Here is a 20,921-nt window from a genome sequence, read left to right on the forward strand (position 1 = left end):
CCATAAGATTAATTAATAAAATTAAGCAATACATTACAGAGGATCTCTTGAAAACAGTGACTCTGGCTCTGGTCCTCTCCCGCCTAGATTATTGCAATAGCCTTTACCTTACCATCAATTCAGGCCTGATCAACAGGCTTCAGATTGTACAAAATGTGGCGGCACGCCTCATTCTGAAAATCCCTAAAAATGTCTCAGCAAGAGAAGCCATACAAAAATTACATTGGCTCCCAGTCAGGCAGAGATGTAAGTTTAAAGTCTTATGCCGGGCTTTTAAATCATTACACAATCTGGGACCAACACACTTTAGGAACAAATTAAAATGGTATGTTCCCAATAGAACCCTACGGTCTGGAACAGCTAGGAACATGGTAATTACCCCCTTCAAGAAGGCTACCTGGGGAGGTAGGAGCCTTTTCAGATCAGCAGCAATGCTGTGGAATGCATTACCCATTACCTTAAAAATAGCACCCTCTTTGATCAATTTTAGGAAGGGTTTGAAAACTTTGCTGTTTACACAAACCACCTGAATCGTTCAACATGATTACTGTTCTGTACTAGCGTTCTTACTGTTCTCAGATCATACACAGCGTCAAGTCGCCTTCATGTATATGTTGCGCTTTATACATTTTAATTCAATTCAATTCAGTTTAATGTTTTTGAGTTCCGACTTAAGGGACTGTCAAACGATAGCTTCCTTATACTCGTATTCAGTCATTACTGGCAGAACTCATTACTGTTTTCATTGTCTTCAGCATGGATTTTATGACTCATTAGCAGATGCTGAAAGCCCAGCCAAATATTAACCCACATCTGGACGGTCAGCCCTGTATTGTGCTTCAGAAAGCAATCAGTGGCACCTTCTTGGATGAGAATGTGGCAGGGTTTGTCCATCTGAGACCCAGATCTGAATCCCCCTGAAAGGCCCCGTCTTGGGCAAGATTCACCGTTCCTCGAGGTCACGTAGGTTGCTGCAATCCACTGTCAGTGGGGAGGTTGATGGGTGATGGAAGGGCCAAGAGCGCCATCCCCTGCACAGTGTCGGGTGACTGGGAGAATTCAGTCTGCATTGAGAGGGAATTGTAATCCACTTGCTTGGTGTACAACAGGCTGCTGCGGGGTGATGTGGCCCCAGCAGCACCAAGGGTCGGTTTCAAGATGTTTTGTATAAAAGCTGCCAATGGATAAACCTAGGCTCCTTTCTAGCCCTACAAGACCAACAGGAACATGCTTTGTGTCCATTAAGAAGGCTTTTGCAACTCACTGTGGTCCAAGTGAAACTTTTAGCTGAGTGGCAAATCTTACTCGGCTGTGTTTACGTGAATTCAAGCATACGAAGCACTTCCTTTAAAAGTTAATACTTTTTCTCTGTTTAAATGACTCTACTCCAAGTCAGCACACAGTCTGCCGATATTGCCAAACCTTTTTCACTCGTACTTAAAAAAATCGCAGTCATTAACTGCACTACATGCTCATCATCACTGTACTTTCAATCCAGCCAATGGAAAGCAAAGGAAAGCAAGCATTTGTAAAAAGAGTGCTTGGCTCACTCTGAAAGGCTCTAATCATGACATGGGGCTGGTCCATCCCGCCTTCATTATAAATGCAGCATCTTTCATCAGCACTTCCTCACCCTGACTCTTGCGGCCCTCAGGGAAGCAACTGATGCAGAGAGAGATGAACACAAGGTGCCCGAGTCATTAACACGCGTCAGATGAAACCAACGATGGATTTCCTTCTCGGCCTCATGGGTGAGTGAATCCCCTTGGCGCACCATCTATCCTGAGCCCAAATTCATAGGCCTGACGGATAAATAGGTCTCACTTATCAGGACGTTAGACCTACACTCATGTTTTTGATGGCTACACATATATGGGGCCTAAATTCATGTTTATGTGATCTACAGATATAAGGGACCTAAATTACTGTTTACGTAATCTACAAATATATGGCACCTAAATTCGTGGTTATATGGTCTGCAATTATATAGATGTATATGAATGTATGTTCATGTGGTCTACAAATATAGGGAACCTAAATTCATGTTTAGGTGATCTGCAAATCATGTACTGGTGGCCTCCAGAGTTGTATGCCGAACACTTTCTAAATGATGTGGTATGGTGGAAGATTTATCCAGGACACTTGGTGAATTGCGCATCAAACTATGCTGAGCTCCTTCAGCTGTATGCAGGTGCTTCCTTGTGTTTTTATAAAGCACAGTGATGAACTTGTTACGTCATTCATTAGCTTATATGTAGGTTTATGATTCACTGTTCTGAAGAGAACCGGATAAACCAGATGTTTTTCAGGTATTCATTCTAGATAGTCTTATCTTTGCCCTCCCATATATTGTTATTCTTTTTTCTCAGCTATGCAATTTAGTTCTCAATTACTCGCATCCTTTGAACTGCATGCTCATTTGAGTATGCCCTTTACAATGCATTGATATGTTTCTTTCGATGGTCATTCCATAGCAGGATCACCATACACTCCCAGCTTCCCTGAGTGTCCACCACTCGCTGTCCCTGTAGCATGAGGCCCCCGGTGACAGGCTTCGGATGTGCATCTCTCTTCTGACCACTCACAGTGAACAGATGCGAATATGGTCTGTTCCAATGACCTTCTCGACATCATAAGCTGACTTTCAAGGACTAGGAGTGCCAGGGGGTTATGCAAAGCCAGCGTGTGGATCAGAGGCAGAAACCACACGCGGCTGTACAGCTCTCCACACTCAGCAGAACTCATGGGACACAGGGACATACTGCCTGTCCAGCAGTCAGCACTCGATCGATTACTGATTGGTTCATCTCCAGAAAAGAAGGCACTGATCAGAAGAATGCTTGGTTAGCGCTGTCGAGTTACGAGTGATAGAGGAAATCATGAAATGCTCTTTTCAAATGCACTTCCAGTCCAGTTTCAGGGCCTCTTTGCAGCTCTGCAGGTTTGGCTATTTGTTGGACCGCAGGTCATCAATCTCCTGGATAATCCATAACTTGCCATTACTTGTATCGCTCTAGAATTGACCGACTCACCACATTAAGGTTACTACCAGTCCTGCACATGTGACTAGACCGGTAAATGCACAGCAGTGACCTGCAATGTTTGAAAGGCATCAAGCGCCATAGTTTATCTTTCACATTGAAAGTAGCCAGTCCTACTGCAGTAGTGGCTTGAACGCCATGACAGGACCGGTATCTCTTTATGCGGCAAGTTTGCAATGCGATTTTGATCTATAGTACCACCTAAAAGGTATTTTCATTAACCAAGGTTTTAATCACAGGAATGGAGGGCCCTCTTAGGCGTACACACACATACACACACACACCCACACACTCTCTCTCTCTCTTTTTCTCAAATGTTGCAGCAAAGTTCTGAATGTTGGAAACGTCTCTGCAGAGAGGTGGACAAGTAAAGGAATTAGTGACTGACTGAAGTGAAGCTATCCAGTATCTAGTCAGAAGGAGAGGTTGACTGAGTCCTGGTATATTATTTCCGGCCATCCTGTAATTTGTTGCATTGGATTCACAATATATAATGCAAAACTACAGTTTCCAAAATGCAAAGCAGAAATTCGAGCAGGAGGAGCCAATCACATCTAACATGGAACAACTTCAGATCTATTTGCAGAGGAGTGAGTAACTAATTTCAAAAGCAAACTTTACTGCAAGTCCCAGAGAGGGTTGATGGTTGTTGGTGGGGCTGGTAAGTGAGGGCGTGACAGTCATGCAAACAGTGATCCACACTGTGCTCTCACAGGTTGATCAGGGTATGATCACTGTCTTGCTTCCCTCTTTCCAGAGGCATCCTGTATACATCAGGGTGTGATGACCAGAAGACAGCAGTGATAGCTGCCCACCTCACGCAGGGCAAGTGTTGCTTCACTAACATCCCTCCAGAGGATATCTTTAGGGAGACCTTTCATTATTTGGGGGCTCCAAAGGTATGGCTTTGGTGTATGTTCTTTGTTCTGAAGATGTTGTTTGTGGGGCACGAGTCATCCCATCCAGTCCTGAGATTTACGTCGCTTAGTGGTATGTGTAGTTTTGATTTGCTTTATAAAAGGAGAGCTGCGAGGGCGTAAAAGCTAAGGAAATACCAGGACCGGATTAGCTGCTCATGCCTGACATGGGGCAATCTGAGTGCTGGGCTACTCTTGAAAATCCATCACAGTGCCATTGTGCTCATTCGCAGCATTTTATTTGTGTGTCTTATATAGTGCTAAGATGCCACCTGTAGACTGCTTCAAGGGGCTGAGCCTGGAGACTATATGCTCATATTATACCAGATCACTATAATGGGATTCAGTAAATGTAGGCAGCTACAGTGTGTCTATTGTTCATCTAAAGATGGAAGCAGGGGTGCAGCACAGGCTTATGCAGCCTCTGCAGTGCAGGGGATGGTGTTGGGGGTGGGGAGGTATCGGTCAGGGAGCCCCATTCAGCATCAAACATATGAACCGTGGTGAGATGTGGGAGTGTCGGGGACCCTAATCGTCTTTTACAGGGGGAGGGGCATCATTTTACCGTGGTGAGATTTAGATTTTACATAAACAACTGATTTCAAGTGGCCATAGTCACACTGCCAATTGGCACTATCCTTTTCTAAAGAGGAAAAACAAAGTCTAAACAAAGTCAGTCAAAAGCTGTTATATCTTTTCAAGGCAAAAAATGAGTCTGCTATATTGTCCCCTTGAATTAGAAATCAATTCTCAATCTATTTCTTTAATTATCAGAAAATAAAACCTTTTCACTGTACATTAAACAATCACCAACCATAGCCAAACTACCAAACCATATCAGCAATTCTTCGATTTAATTAAGAATACACATCATATCCACTGTCCTATTTCATAGAGAACTACTACCCATGTTCCAAAAACATCTCCTCAAAACCACCCGGGCCTCCAAGACGTACAACCTTTGAACTCTTTGTTCCACATTCCGAGCACGTAGCTGCTACCGAGGCAGATTTATTTTTTCTAGCAGCGGAAGTGTAATCGTGAGACCAGAAAAATGTCCATGCAGCACTTTGGTGCGATCAGGTTCTTTGCTTCCAGCTTCTTCAGGACAATGGTAAATGGCTTTATTTAAAGAGCATACAAAAGGCTCACACAAGGTCGATTTGCTGTGGAAAAATTGAATATTGAACCAGCTGCCTATATTATTCATCTCTTTAACACATAACCCGAGTTTAATGGACATAGATTGTATTTACTTCATGCAAGAGTGAAGACTGACTTATCCGTACCATTACTGCATAGCATGACTTCCACACACCCAGTGAACAGACCATAGAATGCCTAGAAACAAACTGATGGACATTAAAACACATACAGCTGAATCGCCTGTATTTTCTACTTGTCATTACTCCCTTTGAAGGTGTACATTGTTACTAATTCTCCTGTGAACCTGTTACAATCCATTTACATCACATGTACATGTCTCTTTTACTTTCAATAGGAACACCTACTACACAACAGACTTCCTTGTGACCCCGGTGTTAACTATCCTTTAGCTCAAACTTAGAAAATAAATAGTCAAACATTCACCAGAACGGAATATCTCTATTCACGCTATATCATTTCTACTCCACTGTCCAATCTTCCAGTTCAATACGGGGCAGGCCAGAAAATTACATATCCATGGCCATTAATCTTTTAAGTCCCTCAAAAGGTATTTTCATTCCATCTCGTCTAAAGATAAACAATCATTACTTGTGATCCACATATCAAAGCATAAAGTAATTTGAAATGTTTACAAAGTGCTTACCTCATCCCAAAATACTAGCTTAAGCAATTTTCCTCCTGTAGCAGAATTGCTGAAATACCCCAGGGCAAATTATGTCATCTACATACCTCAAAATATTGGCGCCCGCATTTATGCTAAATTCTACTTCGGCCTTATTGCTGACCTATGTCATAAGTGACACTGTCAGCCAGTCTGGTCTTTATAACAAATAGCACTTTGCATGCTGGATTTTCGAAGTCATACTTCTAATTGGTGAAAATAAACCTATAGGATTTAGAAACGAAAGTATTTTTGGCTAAAATGTCAGGAGTTGGTCAAGATGTTGCACATAGAATGGGCTATTTAGCAGTTAGGGGCTTTATGAGAATGGCAACTGTTGGAAATTGCCCTCTTTGCAGGCCTACCCCAAACGTTTTACATTCTTCCTCCTATTTTTCTGACCTTCTTTTTGTTGGCCTTGAGACTCGGAGCCCTTTACCACTGCTAACTAGTTCTAAAGTGCATGTGCTTATCCCCTAAACATGTTGACATTGTTGTATACCTGATTGGCATTTTAGTTTACCTTTAAGTCCCTTGTAAAGTGGTATGCCATATATCCAGGGCCTGTAAATCAAATGCTACTAGTGGACCTGCAGCACTAATTGTACCACCCAAAGAGGAAGCCCTCTAACCATATCTCAAACCTTGCACTGCAGGGCCTAGTGTGCAATTTACTGCCACTTCGACTTGGCATTTAAAACTACTTGTCAAGCCTTTAACTCCCCTTTTTATTACACATAGGTCACCCCTAATGTAGTTCCTAGGTAGCCCTGTGGGCAGGGTGCTATGTTAATTAAAGGCACCATATGTATTTTTAAGTTTTACATGTCCTGGTAGTGACAAACAGCTAAATTTGTTTTCACTGCTGTGAGGCCTACTCTTCTCATAGGCTAGCATTGGAATTCCTTAAAACACTTTTAATCTGTATTCTTGATTAGTAAGGAGTAGCTACATTATGTTTCACATCTTTGGAATGGTGGTGATAAATCCTCTTTAGGGGTAAAGGTATATTTGACATTAGCCTATTAGAAATGACACTTTTAGAAAGTGAAAAATATGTTGAAGCAGAGTGCACTCCTTTCCTTAAATATGTTCAGAATGCCTCTGTAGTTTTATTTGGGATTGCGTGCGAATTGCTGCCGTGATCAATCCCAAAATCACGGCTGTCTCATGAATGAACCAGAAAGGCACGTGTTTAACGTGCCCAGCAATCGCACTGAGATGTGTAGGATTCGATCCTCTCTTTAAACAGTTACACTTATTCTTCTTCAAATTTATACCACGAAGACAGCGTGATGCCACTGGAATTCTTTATTCCGTATAGCGTTTCAACTGACAATAGAAACCATGAGAAACTTCTAAAACGTCTTTTCAAAGGTTCTCATGGTTTCTATTGTCATTGCAGTTACCCCTGACGAAGGGCCAAAAGGGCCCGAAATGCATTGGGTGAAACAATGTGTGAGCTGCCATGATGAATTGTTCACATGCACATGTTGACGTGAAAGCCCGAATGGGCACGCAGGAAATAGTTGAAACGCTATACGGAATAAAGAATTCCAGTGGCATCACACTGTCTTCGTGGTGATTATAATGGATTGGTCTAATGTTTGGATGAGTTTTGGACAAAATAATGGTTTACTTTGTTGATTTACTTTCTATAAATTTGAAGAAAAATAAGTGTAACTCTTTACAGAGAGGATCGAATCCTACACGGCGCAGTGCAATTGCTGGGCACGTTAGACACGTGCCTTTTGGTTCACTTTTAGAAAGTAGACATTTTTCTGCTCTTAACTTTGCTCTGTATGCCTGCAGCCTGTCTTCAATACACGTCTGGGCTGGGTAAAAGCTACACTTTGTGTATTCCATCCAAACAACCACAAACACAGGAAGGGCTGGGTGTAACAGAGGGCTCATCTACATTCATCTACATTCTGATAGCCTTCCTGGGTAGGTAGGGGAGAAGATAATTCACACTTACACTTGAATAGGCTGTGTCCTGTCCTCACACAAAGGGCTGATTAGCCCCGCCAGAGAGTCTGGCAGAAAGGACTGGGTAGAAGGGATCGTTGAGCACTTCAGAGGACTCCTTAGAAGTCACCACCTACATCAAAGACACTTTTAGCTATAAGTATCAGGGCCATGACCCTTCTAAATCAGTGCACTACTGGACCTGGGAAGAACTCTGCTTGAGTAAAGACTGCTGTGCTGTAAAGATTGCCACTTTGCCTTGACTGACTTTTCTGAGGAACTGCTTCTCTGCTTTGCTTAGCTGATCTGGTGCCTGCTGGTCTCTGCCATGCTGGGGACAAGGACTGGACCAATCTTGCTTGAACCCAGAGTGACTCCAAGGCTTTGCTAGCTTGCCTCCTGTTTTCTGAAGTCTCACTGACACAGAAGACTTCCTGCAATACTCCTGGTGCTGCTGGACTCTGGCATCTGTGAGTCCTACCCTTGTCTGAGATGCCCTATTCAGTCATGGGCCTCAGAAGTGGATTCTGTAGCTGATTTCTGGAAAAACCAATGTGTTGCCTCAACTGCATGAGAATCTCTGCCATATTACCCCTTCGAAGCCGACGCAGAGTCTGCTCAACGATGAAGAATCTATGGCCTGCATGGCTTGATGACACCACTTGAGCCGCTCAATAACGAAGCATTGCATTCACTTTACTTGAGCTCGACTACAACGCGGGACCCTCTCTGCATGGCTCGACAACGAAGCAATAGACTCTTGATGCTGACAAAAGCTCCATTCAAGGTATTTCTTCAGTGGGACCTGTCTGGGTCCAGTAGCCAGCCTGCCATTGATCACTGTCGGACCGAACTATGCATCGGTCTCTCGCAACCTCAAGTAACCTTTTGAGTCGCTAGTGACTGCTAAGCACAATTTTTTGGTTATTCTTCAAAAATTCATATCTCAACTTCTACTTATTGGATTTTTGTCATCTTGTTTTACTCACATAAGTATTCTCTATTTTCCTAAACCTGTTTAGAGTCTTTTTGTGGTGTTTGCATTGAGTTACTGTAATTCAAGTGTTACCCCACACATCACACATTGCCTCTTAAGTTAAGCCTGACTTCTCTGTGCCAAGCTACCAGATGGTGAGCACAGGTTAATTTAGGGTGTGTATCTGTCTTAACCTGACTAGGGTGGTGGTCCCTACTTGGAAAGGGTGCAAACCTCGGCCAACTTGAGACCCCATTTCTATCAGCAACAATCTTTTTTTTAGGTCTCACCTAGCGCTGCAGCGCGAATGCTCTGCCATTGCTTTGCGAGGCATGCAGTATATACTGTAGTGTGGAAGCTTCATGGAAGTTCCGCCCACTCTCTGCCCATTGGCTTTTGTCTTAAATGCTGCCTTCCAATTGGTTTGAGGCTTGTTAGTCACTTCTCATTCATCATTTGTATCCTTCCATGGCTATTGGCCCTTTTACTCCTGACACTATTTTCTTTTAGGTCTCGCCTAGTGTTGTAGCGCGAATGCGCTGCCATTGATTTGCGAGACATTCAGTATATAATGTAGTGTGGAAGCTTCGTGGAAGTTCTGCCCACTCTCTGCCCATTGGCTTTTGTCTTAAATGCTGCCTTCGGATTGGTTTGAGACTTTGTTTGTCCCTCCTCATTCATCATTTGTATCCTTCCACGGCTATTGGCCCCTTTACTCCTAACACAATTTTCTTCCCTGTCTCTCCACCCCACCGCGCCCTCCCTCAGTTTGGGACTTCTCACCCTCGCCTGCCCCCCCTCCCATTTGTGTTTTCTTGCCTGCCGGCACTTCCGTTATCATCTTTATTATTGCCACCTTGAAATATGCGAGTTCAAGATGCGTGCTGTACAAAAACTTCTCGTGTTTAATGAACTAAATGTTAATGTTACTCTAAATATAATAAGACTCTAGGCAACATTTGGGGTATGCATGGCAACTGACGCCTCTTAGTTCACAAATGACATTGCTGTCGGGCGGGAGTGTTTTAACTCATGCTTAAAACAAGCACTTTTAATAACTTCCTCTCAATTCAGTGCTATAATCTTGTGTACTGAGGTGACGCGCTAAAGAAATGTATTTTTTTGAATTCTGAAGAGACATTATCGCACATTTACATCATGTTTACTGTATGATTAACATGCTGATCATTTTCATGGCTCGCCCACTGGCTCGTATACGCTTGGCTTGTTTCCGGCCGGCTCTACCTGTTAATTATTATATTGGCTCACGCACCTCTAACAAAGAGAGATGAATGGATACATGACAGTGAGCCCGGTAGATGGTAGAGAAATAGTGATTCTGTGTGGGGTTCTTAGTGGACAGGAAGAATGGCGCTCACGAAAGTATGCGGTAAGGTGAGAAATGTACAGGATAGTTACAGGGCTACCAGGTCAGGGAAAACCCAAACAACCCCTGAAAATTGAGGGCAAGGGCCCACACAGTAAAGTTCAAACCAAGTCCTGGGCACACGTTCAAAGACATGTTGGAGATTGTCAATCCACAAAATATGTATTTACAGACGAAATGATAGCAAGGGTCGACACCAGTGGATACTTTTTTTATATTGTATTTATGAATTTTCTTCAGACAGTATCATGAAAGGAAAAACCAGCTGACACGTGTTTTGTCACCTGGGTGTTCACCCGTGACTCTTCAGGGCTGAATGGAGAATATACGAGCATACAGTATCGCTGAACCGGTGATATTTCCAACCCGGTCAGAACGGGTAAGCTGCAATTTATAAGCAGCAGGTGGTGTGCAGGTGATAAAAGACAAGGGGGAAGACGGGTAAGTCCCTTCCCCATGAATTTGGATCCAAATAAAAACGGGCGGGTACATCCGTCTTAGGTGTGTCCTGTAAGTGGCGCGGCGATATGTTGCAGGATCCGTCTTGCTGTCCGCTACCCACCCGTTTTTATCTGGATCCGAATTCATAAATACAATATAAAAAAAGTATCCACTGGTGTCGACCCTTGCTATCATTTCGTCTATAAATACATATTTTGTGGATTGACAATCTCCAACATCTCTTTAAACGTGTGCCCAGGACTTGGTTTGATGGTAGAGAAATAGACTGGTGCAGAAAAACAGACAAAGTCAGTCTCCATTGCCTCACGTCAGAATCCTCATTTTCAATAACCTTGAAATCTGCCAGCAACTCCCGCATGCCCCAACCTCATCCCCCTCACCTATTCTTAGCAGAAGCGGTAGATTCTGAGCTGTGCCCTGATGGCGAAGGGGGGCATAGCAGAGTCTGTAGAAGCGCTGGGATCCCTAGCCTCTCCGGGCGGGCACCTAAGCCTTCCGGGTGCCTTCACACTCAGGATAAATGAATACATTCTGTTCTGTGCTTTAGTCGCCCCTCTGTGAGCACTGTCTGGTAGATGAAGCTCTGTATTAATAAACACATTCAGAGAGGTGGTTGTGTATAAACAAACAAACAACAGCCACAATACCGTACGTTTTGAACGTGTAGTTAAATACCTGCTCATCGAGTACCTCATTGGCTGATCATTCCATGGTACTACCAACATTACATTTGGACACATTTGCACAACTGTAAAACACTCCCTTCTATTGGTCATTTAACAACTCGGGGCTTTGGGGTTAGGTAACCTACTTTGGATGCTGTGTAAAAGAGTAAATACAAAAAATTAATGCAATGAAAGTAAGCAACCAGTACTGTCTAAAACACTGAAAACTGACACGCATTCTGGCATTTTGTTTAGTTAATGTCGATTTTGTCATAGATGCGAGTAAAGTACTCTTATTATCTTAATGACATATGCACACTTTTAACTAATAGCACCGGGCGACCTTTATTTTATTTGAAAAGTTTTATATAGCGCTAGCTTGACCCATAGGTATCAGAGCGCTTCACATACATACTGTAAAAAAACACAGACGGAAATTGCATTACAAAGTAGGCAGGCAGTAAGGAAGCAAAACCAGGGATAGAAAAAAATACAGCATGGAAGATAAGGTGGTTAACACAGTCCGTTCACCAACTATCCTTGAATGTCAAGAGAGAGGAGTAAACTTGGATATTGAAGTCTAGGTTAGTTGACGTTGGTCAGGAAAGTATTTGTTAAGGAGATGGATTTTCAGGTCCCTTTTGAACCATGAGAAGGAGGGGTTGTATCTGGGGACTCTAGGGAGAGCGTTCCACATCCTGGGAGCGTTGCCAGAGAACGATCGGTATTGTGTGGTTTTCTTTTTCAGTTTCGGAGGAATAAGAAAGAGTGAGTTGGAGCTTCTCAGGGTTCTGGATTGACCTGCTCTTACCAGTTTGTTGTTCAGGTAGTTAGGGGCCGGAGAGTGATGAGTTTTGTGTGTGATGCAGGCCAGTTTGTAAATACACCTCCCTTCCATGGGGAGCCAGTTGAGGGAGTTGAGAGCTGGAGTGATGTGTTCAAATCTTTTTACTCCAGAAACAAGTCGAGCGGCCATGTTCAACACTGCCCTTAGAGGGGCTAGGTGAGCTTTTGGAGTCCCTGTAAGGATGGCGTATCCGTAGTCAATTTTAGAGAGAACTAGCGATTGGACTACTGTCTTGAGGTCATCATGGGGAAGAAAAGGTTTCAATTTCTTGAGGTGTTTTAGAGAGAAAAGAGCACTTTTTGCAGAGTTTTTGATGTGGGCCTTCATAGATAAGTTCTTGTCAAGGGTGATGCCTAGAGACTTAACTGAGTCAGATAGGACGATGGGGCAGTTTAGTACTGTGCCATTGATAACGGAGCGCTTCGACAAGGTCTCCAGAAGCCCTGGATGATTTACTGTTTTGAATGCCGCAGATAGGTCAATAAGGATGAGTAGGCAGGCATCACCTTCATCTAAAGCCTTGTGAATATCGTCAGAGACGTTGAGCATAGCTGTTTCTATGCTATAGCCTTTCCTGAATCCTGATTGAAAGGTGTCGAGGAGGTCGAACTCATCAATGTGATTGATGAGTTGGTGAACGCATTTCTCCAATGTTTTTGCCAGGAATGGGAGGTTGGAGATAGGTCTGAGGTTGTTTAGATCATTAGGGTCGGCCTCTGTTTTTTTGAGAATGGGTGTGATTTGTCCAAGTTGAAGGGAGTCTGGGACACAGCCTGAGGTGAGAGAGGCGTTGATGATTTTTGTCCAGAAAGGGGAAATGGTGTGGTTAGGATCTTTTATGATTGTGGATGGGATGGGGTCCATAGTGTGGGAGGAAGGTTATAGGTTAGAAATTATACTGAAAACCTCATTTTCCGACATTAGCTCAAAGTCGGACAAATGCGCATTGTTTTTTAGCTGGAGGCAGACCTGATTGTCCTTGGTAAGAACTCTTTCTGAATGATCAGGGGTGGTTAGAGTGGGGCAGGTTAAGAGGGAAGGAGGGTTAGAGGTTTGGATGAAGGATTGATAAATTTTCGAGACTTTATTAGTGAAGACCGTGGCAATTTCTTCACCACGCTCATTGGTGGCTTTGATTTCTTGAGAGGGAGTGCAGTTAGTTTGGCTTTTGACAATGTTGAAGAGTTCTCTCGGTTTGTTTTTTGCCAGATCAAGTTGACTGCGGAAGAAAGACGCCTTTTCACTGAAAATGTGTTTTTTGTATGCTTGCCGACCAGATCTAAGTTGCGCTAGGTGTAAGGTCGAGGGGTTTAGTCTCCAAGACCTTTCCGTTTGTCTGAGTTGACGCCTTTCCTCATTCAGATCCACGTTAAACCAGGGTTTAGATTTGGTTTGCCTCAATTGTTTGAGTTTGAGAGGAGCTACTTGGTCCAGAACCTCTGTCATTTTTTAGTTAAAGTGTGTAGTGAAGTCATAAGCCGTCGATGATGAGGGTTGGAGTTGAAGATGGGCATGAATCCTGGATTCAAGTTCGGATAAAGTGATTGCTTTGATATTTCTGGTCCAGTGTTTAGGTTTGTCATCACGAATAGGTTGGTGGAAGACAAGTGCATCAATCTTGAACAGAATGAGGTGGTGGGCGGACCAGTCAATGGGAGAAATCACTCTCAGAGAGACCAGATCATTGTTGGTAATGATCACATCCAGTGTTGCTGTGAGTTGGTTTATTGCAGAGTTGTTTGAGGTTATATATTTCAAGTAGGTTAGATAGGTTCTGGGCAGTGGAGTCTTCTAGGTCGTTCCAGTGGATATTGAGGTCACCCAGGAACACGTCTTTAGTGTCTGTCATGGAGAACCGTGATATTAGGTCTGTTAGTTCTTCGGGGAAAAGGGTACGCTCTCCAGGAGGATTGTAGATGGTGTGGAATTTGATGGGTGAGGTGCCCTTGGCAGTGAGTTCGACACCCAGGTATTCAAACAATAGGTATTCTGCAGGTTTAAGTTTGGTAATCTGTATTCCTGCCTTATGGGTGATGGCCAGTCCTCCCCCCGTTTTGATCGGTCTGTCTTGTCTGATGATGGTGTACCCTGGAGGGGTGAGAATGTCAAGAATGGGGGTGGAGTGGACATTGAGCCAGGATTCAGTGAGGAAAGCGATGTCAATTTCTTCAGCGAGTAGAGCTTCAGCAATGTCTGTGGCGTGTTGTACTGCTGATCTGCAGTTGAAGAGCATGCAAGAGAGTGGACGTGGAGCCTCGATGATGGGGGGAGTAAGGTGGATAGAGGAGTATTGAGCAGGAGGTCTAGGCGAGTGGACATTTTTAGGGATTCTGTTAGTGCCAATAATAACAGGGATGGGGAAAGGGGCTGACTTCTTGTTCAAAGCGAGGTAAGAGTCGTTGATCTATCAGGTTTAGGTATCGAAAAGGGTTGGCGATCCCGGTTGGGTCAAAGAGCCTGACTCGCTGACGGACTGGAGGGATGAGGGGTGCACTGTGGGGCCAAGGGAGCGGTATTGAGTGGGGTGGGAGGAAATCTACCCGGGGAGAGGGAGTACGGCGGCTTGGTCCTGTTGAGAAGATCTTGTTGTAAGTATAGGAAATCAGCAGATAGGGATTTAATTTTCATCTCCATTCTGTTCAGTTGCTGTGCTATTGAGCTGAAAAAGTTTAAGGTTGTATGCAGGAGCCGAGAATGACTTGGGTCTTTGGAGGGAGAGTGGACAGGGGTCGGGGATTGGACGGAATCAGTGGGATTAGGAGAGGGGAGAGGTTGGACGCGGGGAGCCGGATTAGTAATGCTCCCATTCAAGGAGTTCAAAGGAGGAGTAGAGGGTCTACTTTCCAAGTGAGGATGGAGAGAAATTCTAGGTAAGAAGTCACAGTTCCGGGGAATGTCAATGAGATTAGCAGTGGAGGCAGGTTGTGTATGTGGGTGAGCGACGGCGGAGGGGGAGCGTGTAGTGATAATAGGGGGAACGAGTTTATGGGATTGGTGACAACGTTGGCCATGGGGATGTCACAGGGGTTGCCAGTGAGGTAATCGGTGGAGGCCGGTTGTGTCTGGTGATGTGGGACATCGGAGGGGGAGTGTGCAGTGGTAGTATTGGGGAGAGTGACCACTGAATTGGAGATGACGTTGGACATGGGGGAAGTAAGGGTCGGGGGAAAAGGGTCTGGGTTGGAGGAAGAGGTAGTTTGTGAGGGAGGGTTCAGATTATCAGGGGTCGAGCGGAGAGTGCCTATGGGGATTTCAGTCACGGAAGGGCAGAGCTTAGAGTCCGAGCTGTCAAGATCTAGATCGGTCTTGTGGTGTTTGTTAATTGTGAGTTTGTTGTTCCTGATGTGCTCAGTAGATGTAATAGTTGTGGGTGTTTGGCGGCGTAGAGTAATGATAGGGGTAGTGTGATTATAGTGAGTGATGGTGGATGTCCATGAGTTGAAGAGAGGTTCTTCAGGGCAGGGAGGTTGGATCGGTTCCACGTTATTAGTAAGGGTGATGGTGGGTTGGGGAGATATGGTTTGACGGCTCAGTTGAGTTAACGATGAAAGAAGTGTGGGGAAGTCAAAAGTGGTGAGGTGCGGGTTGGTGGCCTGTATGAGAATGGTTCCAGTTCTGTAGATGGAGATGGTGAGTTCCCCTTTGAATGTCGGGGAGATGGTAGTGAAGATTTTTTCACCATAGGGAATGATTACTGACTTGAAGGTGAAGAGAGAAGGTGGTTTTCCATTTAGCCGGGCGATTTGTGTAGAAAATGAAGTTAGTTTTCGTGTTGCCGTTGGACGCTACAATGAGTGTTTCCGGGTGTTGTTTTAGAGTACTATGCTTGAAGTTCTTTTTTGCATTACTGGTCATTTTGTCTGGGTAGTTAATGGACCAGGAGTTGGGACCGTAGCGCACAAGATTCGAGTTCCGGATGGGGTAAGGTGGGCGCATGGTTGAACGGTAGAGATTCCGAGATACAAGCAGGACTCAGGCCAATGAAGAAATGCCGAGGCACAGTCCGGAATCAAGCATAAGGCAGGGTGGTAGTTATCATACAATTATATGCAGTATATACACTAAACTTTAAAGTGTCATATTAACTGCAGTGTAAACACATTTGTAGCAGTGTATCTCCTAAATCACAAGAGGTCATGGCCCCACCAACCATGTTTTTACAGTATCTGCTGTGCCTTCAGGGGGGAGAGGGTGCAGTGCAGGCCCCAGCCCCTCAATCCTGGGCGAAAACCTCAAGCGAACTCCAGGTCTGCACCTGGACCAAGTCTCGTAGGGCACTCCAGCCAGCCGAGCCCTCACGTATCGGCAGTGCCACCTGGGCCACACTCGAAAACAAAGGCTCAGCCTCACCTTGAGCCGCAGTCACCACCATCGATCCAGGGATGCAGTGAAAACCAACGACCTGCCGGGGCACCTCTCCTGTCCCTTCTTGAAGCGTCCCGGCCACTTGCAGCGAGTCCTCATTCAGATAGGTTCCCCAGAATGGGTCGAAAGTTCCGAAATCGGCTCGGGGATCCGAATGTACGGGATGCGAGTCCAAACAAGGATTTCAGCTCGTTTGAGCAATCCTCAGCCTCGGAGCTCCCTCCTGGAGCTCCTCACCGTCCAGCGGCCATGGTGGATGACATTTACTTTCCCGACATCATAGCATTACTTGCCTTAGGACTCCTGTCACTACCCTTAACCTATGACACCGAGACGTCTCACCTGTGTCAAGCTGTAAGGTCTCCACGCGCACTCCAAGGCCGTGAAGGGCACTGCCGGCTTGCATCCGAAGACCCTGCTGAGAACGACCTTTGACAACTAGGCAATGAATACATTTTCATGTACCCCCAAAGCCCCCCTGCCCCCCGCCCCCTTGGCAAACTTCATTGCCTCCCAGTGTTTGGGGAATAACCAAGACGCAGAAAGAGAAGCCGGGATTCGGATTCACATGCTCCGATCCCGATCGCGTTGGTTAGTCTGTAAGCACTACTTTTATCAATGAGTTTCGCATTAATAAAGCACCACCGTGTGCATGTGTGGCGACACTTCACCCATGAGGTACGTGCCATGCAATTGTTGACACAATCCACACTTTTTCAATATATTTATTACGAAGTGCAGGATCTTTCCAAGGGATTTTGCACACTACATGCATTCACTCCAAAAATAAAGCGTATAGGAAAAAAAACATTGCCATTTACAATGTCAATAGCTCTAACTCACAAATGCAAGACCTATTTGCATTGCAAATGCTTGTTTTCATTACGGGGCTGGAAATACTGCTATTCTGTTCTTTTGGAAAAAGAATCTGTCCCTAACAAGGGTGGTGGTGTCTGCTGTAATGCTTGTAGAGATGTGGTTATGGGAAATATGCATAGTAGCTGTTAAGAGCCATCATGTCATGCATGACACCTTCAGGTATCATAGGCTTTAGCCAATAGCACTTTACTTGCTGGGAATTTTCAGTCAATTATTGTAATATTAAAAGTGACTAGTGTCCCAGAATGCAATGATGTTGTTTAAAAAACACAATGGAAAAGTGAAATATTGAAGGCTTCTCCTCATACATCTGCTATTCTTATATCACCCATACATTCACTGTCTTTTGACAGCATTTCTAACGAAATTATTGCAGCTATCCTGCCCCATTATTTCTAATTATTGATGTACAGAGATAGAATAAGGCAGAGAATAAAGGTGGTGTTTACACTTTAGTTTTTTAAATGACCTTTTGTATAATGTGCTAAGGTCCTGGAACTGACACAGGTACCAAATCCTACATTTTGCCAAGTGAAATTGTTATATTCCCGAGTTAGGCACATGCAGCGAGGCAGCTTATTCCTTATGTCCTGGAAAATAAAATTTCAGCGGTGACCTCTTGCACACATTTGCATGCATGGCAATGTTGGATTCGTTTCTCTGAAACTACTTTGTTTTCACTTCCAGCTTCACACAACATTTTTACGATGCCTTGAACATCATGTACTAGACCTCTCTACCCACTAGGTACAAAAGTCGTCCTATCCTCATCCACGTGGCGAGAGAGCTAGCCACATTTCCATAACATCACTAATCTAGTGCGCACATCGCAAAGGTTGCTTTTTATTATGAATAATAGGCATCCCAATAGATTGGTAGAGGAGGTACTTCTGCTGACACCAAAGGTCTCTGCATGCTGAGAAATCACCATGACATTCCGTGAGAGGTGTCAAACCCGAGACCAAGTCGGGTTCCTTTGCACTCTCCCGTCAGGTAATGGGGTTGGATCGTCCCTAGGGGGATTCTTGGCTCTACACCACACACACTGTAGATACACTTAGAGTAGGGTCCACATCATAGGAGTACTTTAGATTACCATTTTGTATATATGCCTACATTTATTCATTGCTTCAGCACTATGGTAGAAATGTATCTACTGTTTACTCTTGTGCTGCTTGTAATCTCCTTTATTTGCTACTGTCTCCTAATCATTGCAGTACACACATGTTATGCAAAAATAAAGTTGGTTCAATAAATTTAGTTGAAAACGTCCCACTGTGTATATATTCTTGAAAGGAAGTACAACTTCGGGATAGGTAAGTACTCCGTTTATACCTATCCCGAAGTTGTACTTCCTTTCAAGAATATATACACAGTGGGACTTTTACAGTTTCTTGTGCGCGCGCGTAATCAAAGCAGTCTTCCGTTGCGTCTCGCGCTTGCCCCGGTGACGTTGTCTCTGTCGAGACGTGCTGTGTGCCCCTGCCTGAGTTGCCTGGCGCTTCCCCACGCATTGTCCACACGTTGCATGCGGCCATTTTGGATTATTCACTCCTTCAGATGCGCGCTGCCATAGCAACGCCAGTGTTGTTTTCACCGCTGACGCGCACAGCTGTTTCATTGGATTACCACTTTTCTTTGTTAGCGCATCAGCATAGCAACACTAGTGTTGCTTTCACCGCTGATGCGCACGGCTGTTTAACATTTATTGTGTATGCGCACATCTTATGGAGTAATCGCTGATGTGCACAGCATATTTCTTCATTGTTCTTCGTATTTTTCCTCCTTGATTAACACGCACAGCTACTATTTACCACAAGTTATAGTTTGTCTACTTCTGTGATGCACTCACAGTGTGCATCATAAGAACTTCACAGTGATCGCGTGTATTTATCTTAAACCTTGAAATTTGTTACAATTGTGTGGGCAGCAACACACCCATGCACAATCTTACCATGGATCACGTGTTAGCTCCGCCACCCTTCTTACAATCTCCTGGTTCTCCTCCCATTATATGGCAACAATGGATGGATACATTTGAGAGTTATCTGGAAGCCATCGACGGTGATACGTTTACTACAAAGAAGAAGAAAGCACTTCTTATGTATAATCTTGGTGCTGAGGCGGCGACTACGGTGATTCCCTAATCATTGATGACTATGCATCACTGATCAAAACATTGTGCAAAAGGTTAACCCCAAGAAGAAGGTTGTACTTGAGCGTCACAAGTTCTTACAATGCGCCCAGGTTCCTGGTGAATCTATCGACGATTTTGTCTCTGCACTCAGAACTATTTCTATTACCTGTAACTACAGAGAATTTAGGGATGAAATCATACGTGATCGACTAATTGAGCGCACATATAACAAGAAATTCAAGGGAATCTTTTGTAATCAGACGTCCCCAATCTCGAGACAGCTATTACTCTTGAGAGAAGCATTGAGCATTCTCAATTTAGCATGAAGATGTGCAACTCTTCTCAACCTACTGAAGTTAAACTGTTGTTAGCAAAGCATAATGTTAAGACTACCAAAGTTCCCATTGAAAATACGACGCAAAATTCATCTTCTCTACCTTCACCCAAGATCAAATCTGAAAAGATGCAACTCTTTTGTTTTCGTTGTGGGAGCAAATCTCATTTAGGAAATGCGAAGTTCTGTATTGCCTTGAAACAGACTTGTTTCAAATGCGGGAAAAAAGATAATCTGGCAGGTATCTGTAAAGCTATGGGCCCAACAAAGGAAACACGCAAATCGTCAAGTCCATTGAAGAAGAATTTATTGTCTATACTTATGAAAATGACAATATGTTGTTAATGTTGTCTTCTTCATCTTTACTGTCTGAGGGTGTCGTTGAAATTGTGTCCATGGGTGGTTTGCGCAAGAGAAAATCTCCTGCATGTGTTATCTGTGTGAATAGAAAAATTTAAATTTCTTGGTTGATTCCGGTTCCCCATTTACCCTTATCAATGCTAAGGATTTTGGGGGGTTAGAAGACATTCAATTGCACCAGTCTAACATTTGAATTTTTGCCTATGGGGGCAAAAGAGTGAAAGTTCTTGGTACATTTGAAGCAAATTTGGAATTCTGTGGGGATCTTGCTACCATGTTCCACACAGGGAACTGTGCCACAAGAGCATTCTGTGAGGGAGGGCATGCAATATACAATACAGATCCCAACAATTCTTGAAAACATACCACTGTGTATTCTCTGTATATTTCTCTGAGAACAAGTGAGCATGAGCAACTGAGCAAAATTCCTGAGGAATCAGGGTTGTCATGTTCAGTGGTTTCCAGAGACTGTTCGCTCCCTGGTAGGTTAGGGGGCCTACAGTGGCACAGTGAGCTAGCTGGTCTATTGGCCAACATATCCTGAGGGGGTGTCCGGACTCAGTCTAGGCACCATGCCCTTAGTTTATGTTGTCCAAACAATGCACAGATCCTACCGATTAGTAGAAACTACAAAACAAAATTATTATTTTCTTTTTTAGGGAAATGTGATTTTACATGAAGGAGGAGGGGATTTCATTTACAGCTCCAGCAACAAACTTTCTTCTGGTAAATTAGTGTGCAGCAACAGGGCTTCA

At 44.1% G+C, this 20,921-nt stretch overlaps 1 protein-coding gene across 3 annotated transcripts in view; it reads left to right on the top strand.

Annotated features, from left to right (window-relative positions):
- Window positions 1–1,551: 1,551 nt before the first annotated feature.
- Window positions 1,552–20,921, top strand: part of LOC146809756 (scavenger receptor cysteine-rich domain-containing group B protein-like) — a 450,060-nt gene continuing 430,690 nt past the window's right edge. For 2 of the 3 annotated variants that reach the window (XM_085616607.1, XM_085616609.1), the window contains exon 1: window positions 1,602–1,751. In XM_085616607.1, the coding sequence (XP_085472733.1) occupies window positions 1,715–1,751 (37 nt within the window). In that variant the 5' untranslated portion in view covers window positions 1,602–1,714. Of the gene's footprint in view, window positions 1,752–20,921 lie in introns of all 3 variants that reach the window. The other variant, XM_085616608.1, reaches the window with a different exon arrangement.

The sequence above is a fragment of the Triturus cristatus genome, chromosome 7, assembly GCF_964204655.1.
Source record: "Triturus cristatus chromosome 7, aTriCri1.1, whole genome shotgun sequence".
Taxonomy (NCBI): domain Eukaryota; kingdom Metazoa; phylum Chordata; class Amphibia; order Caudata; family Salamandridae; genus Triturus; species Triturus cristatus.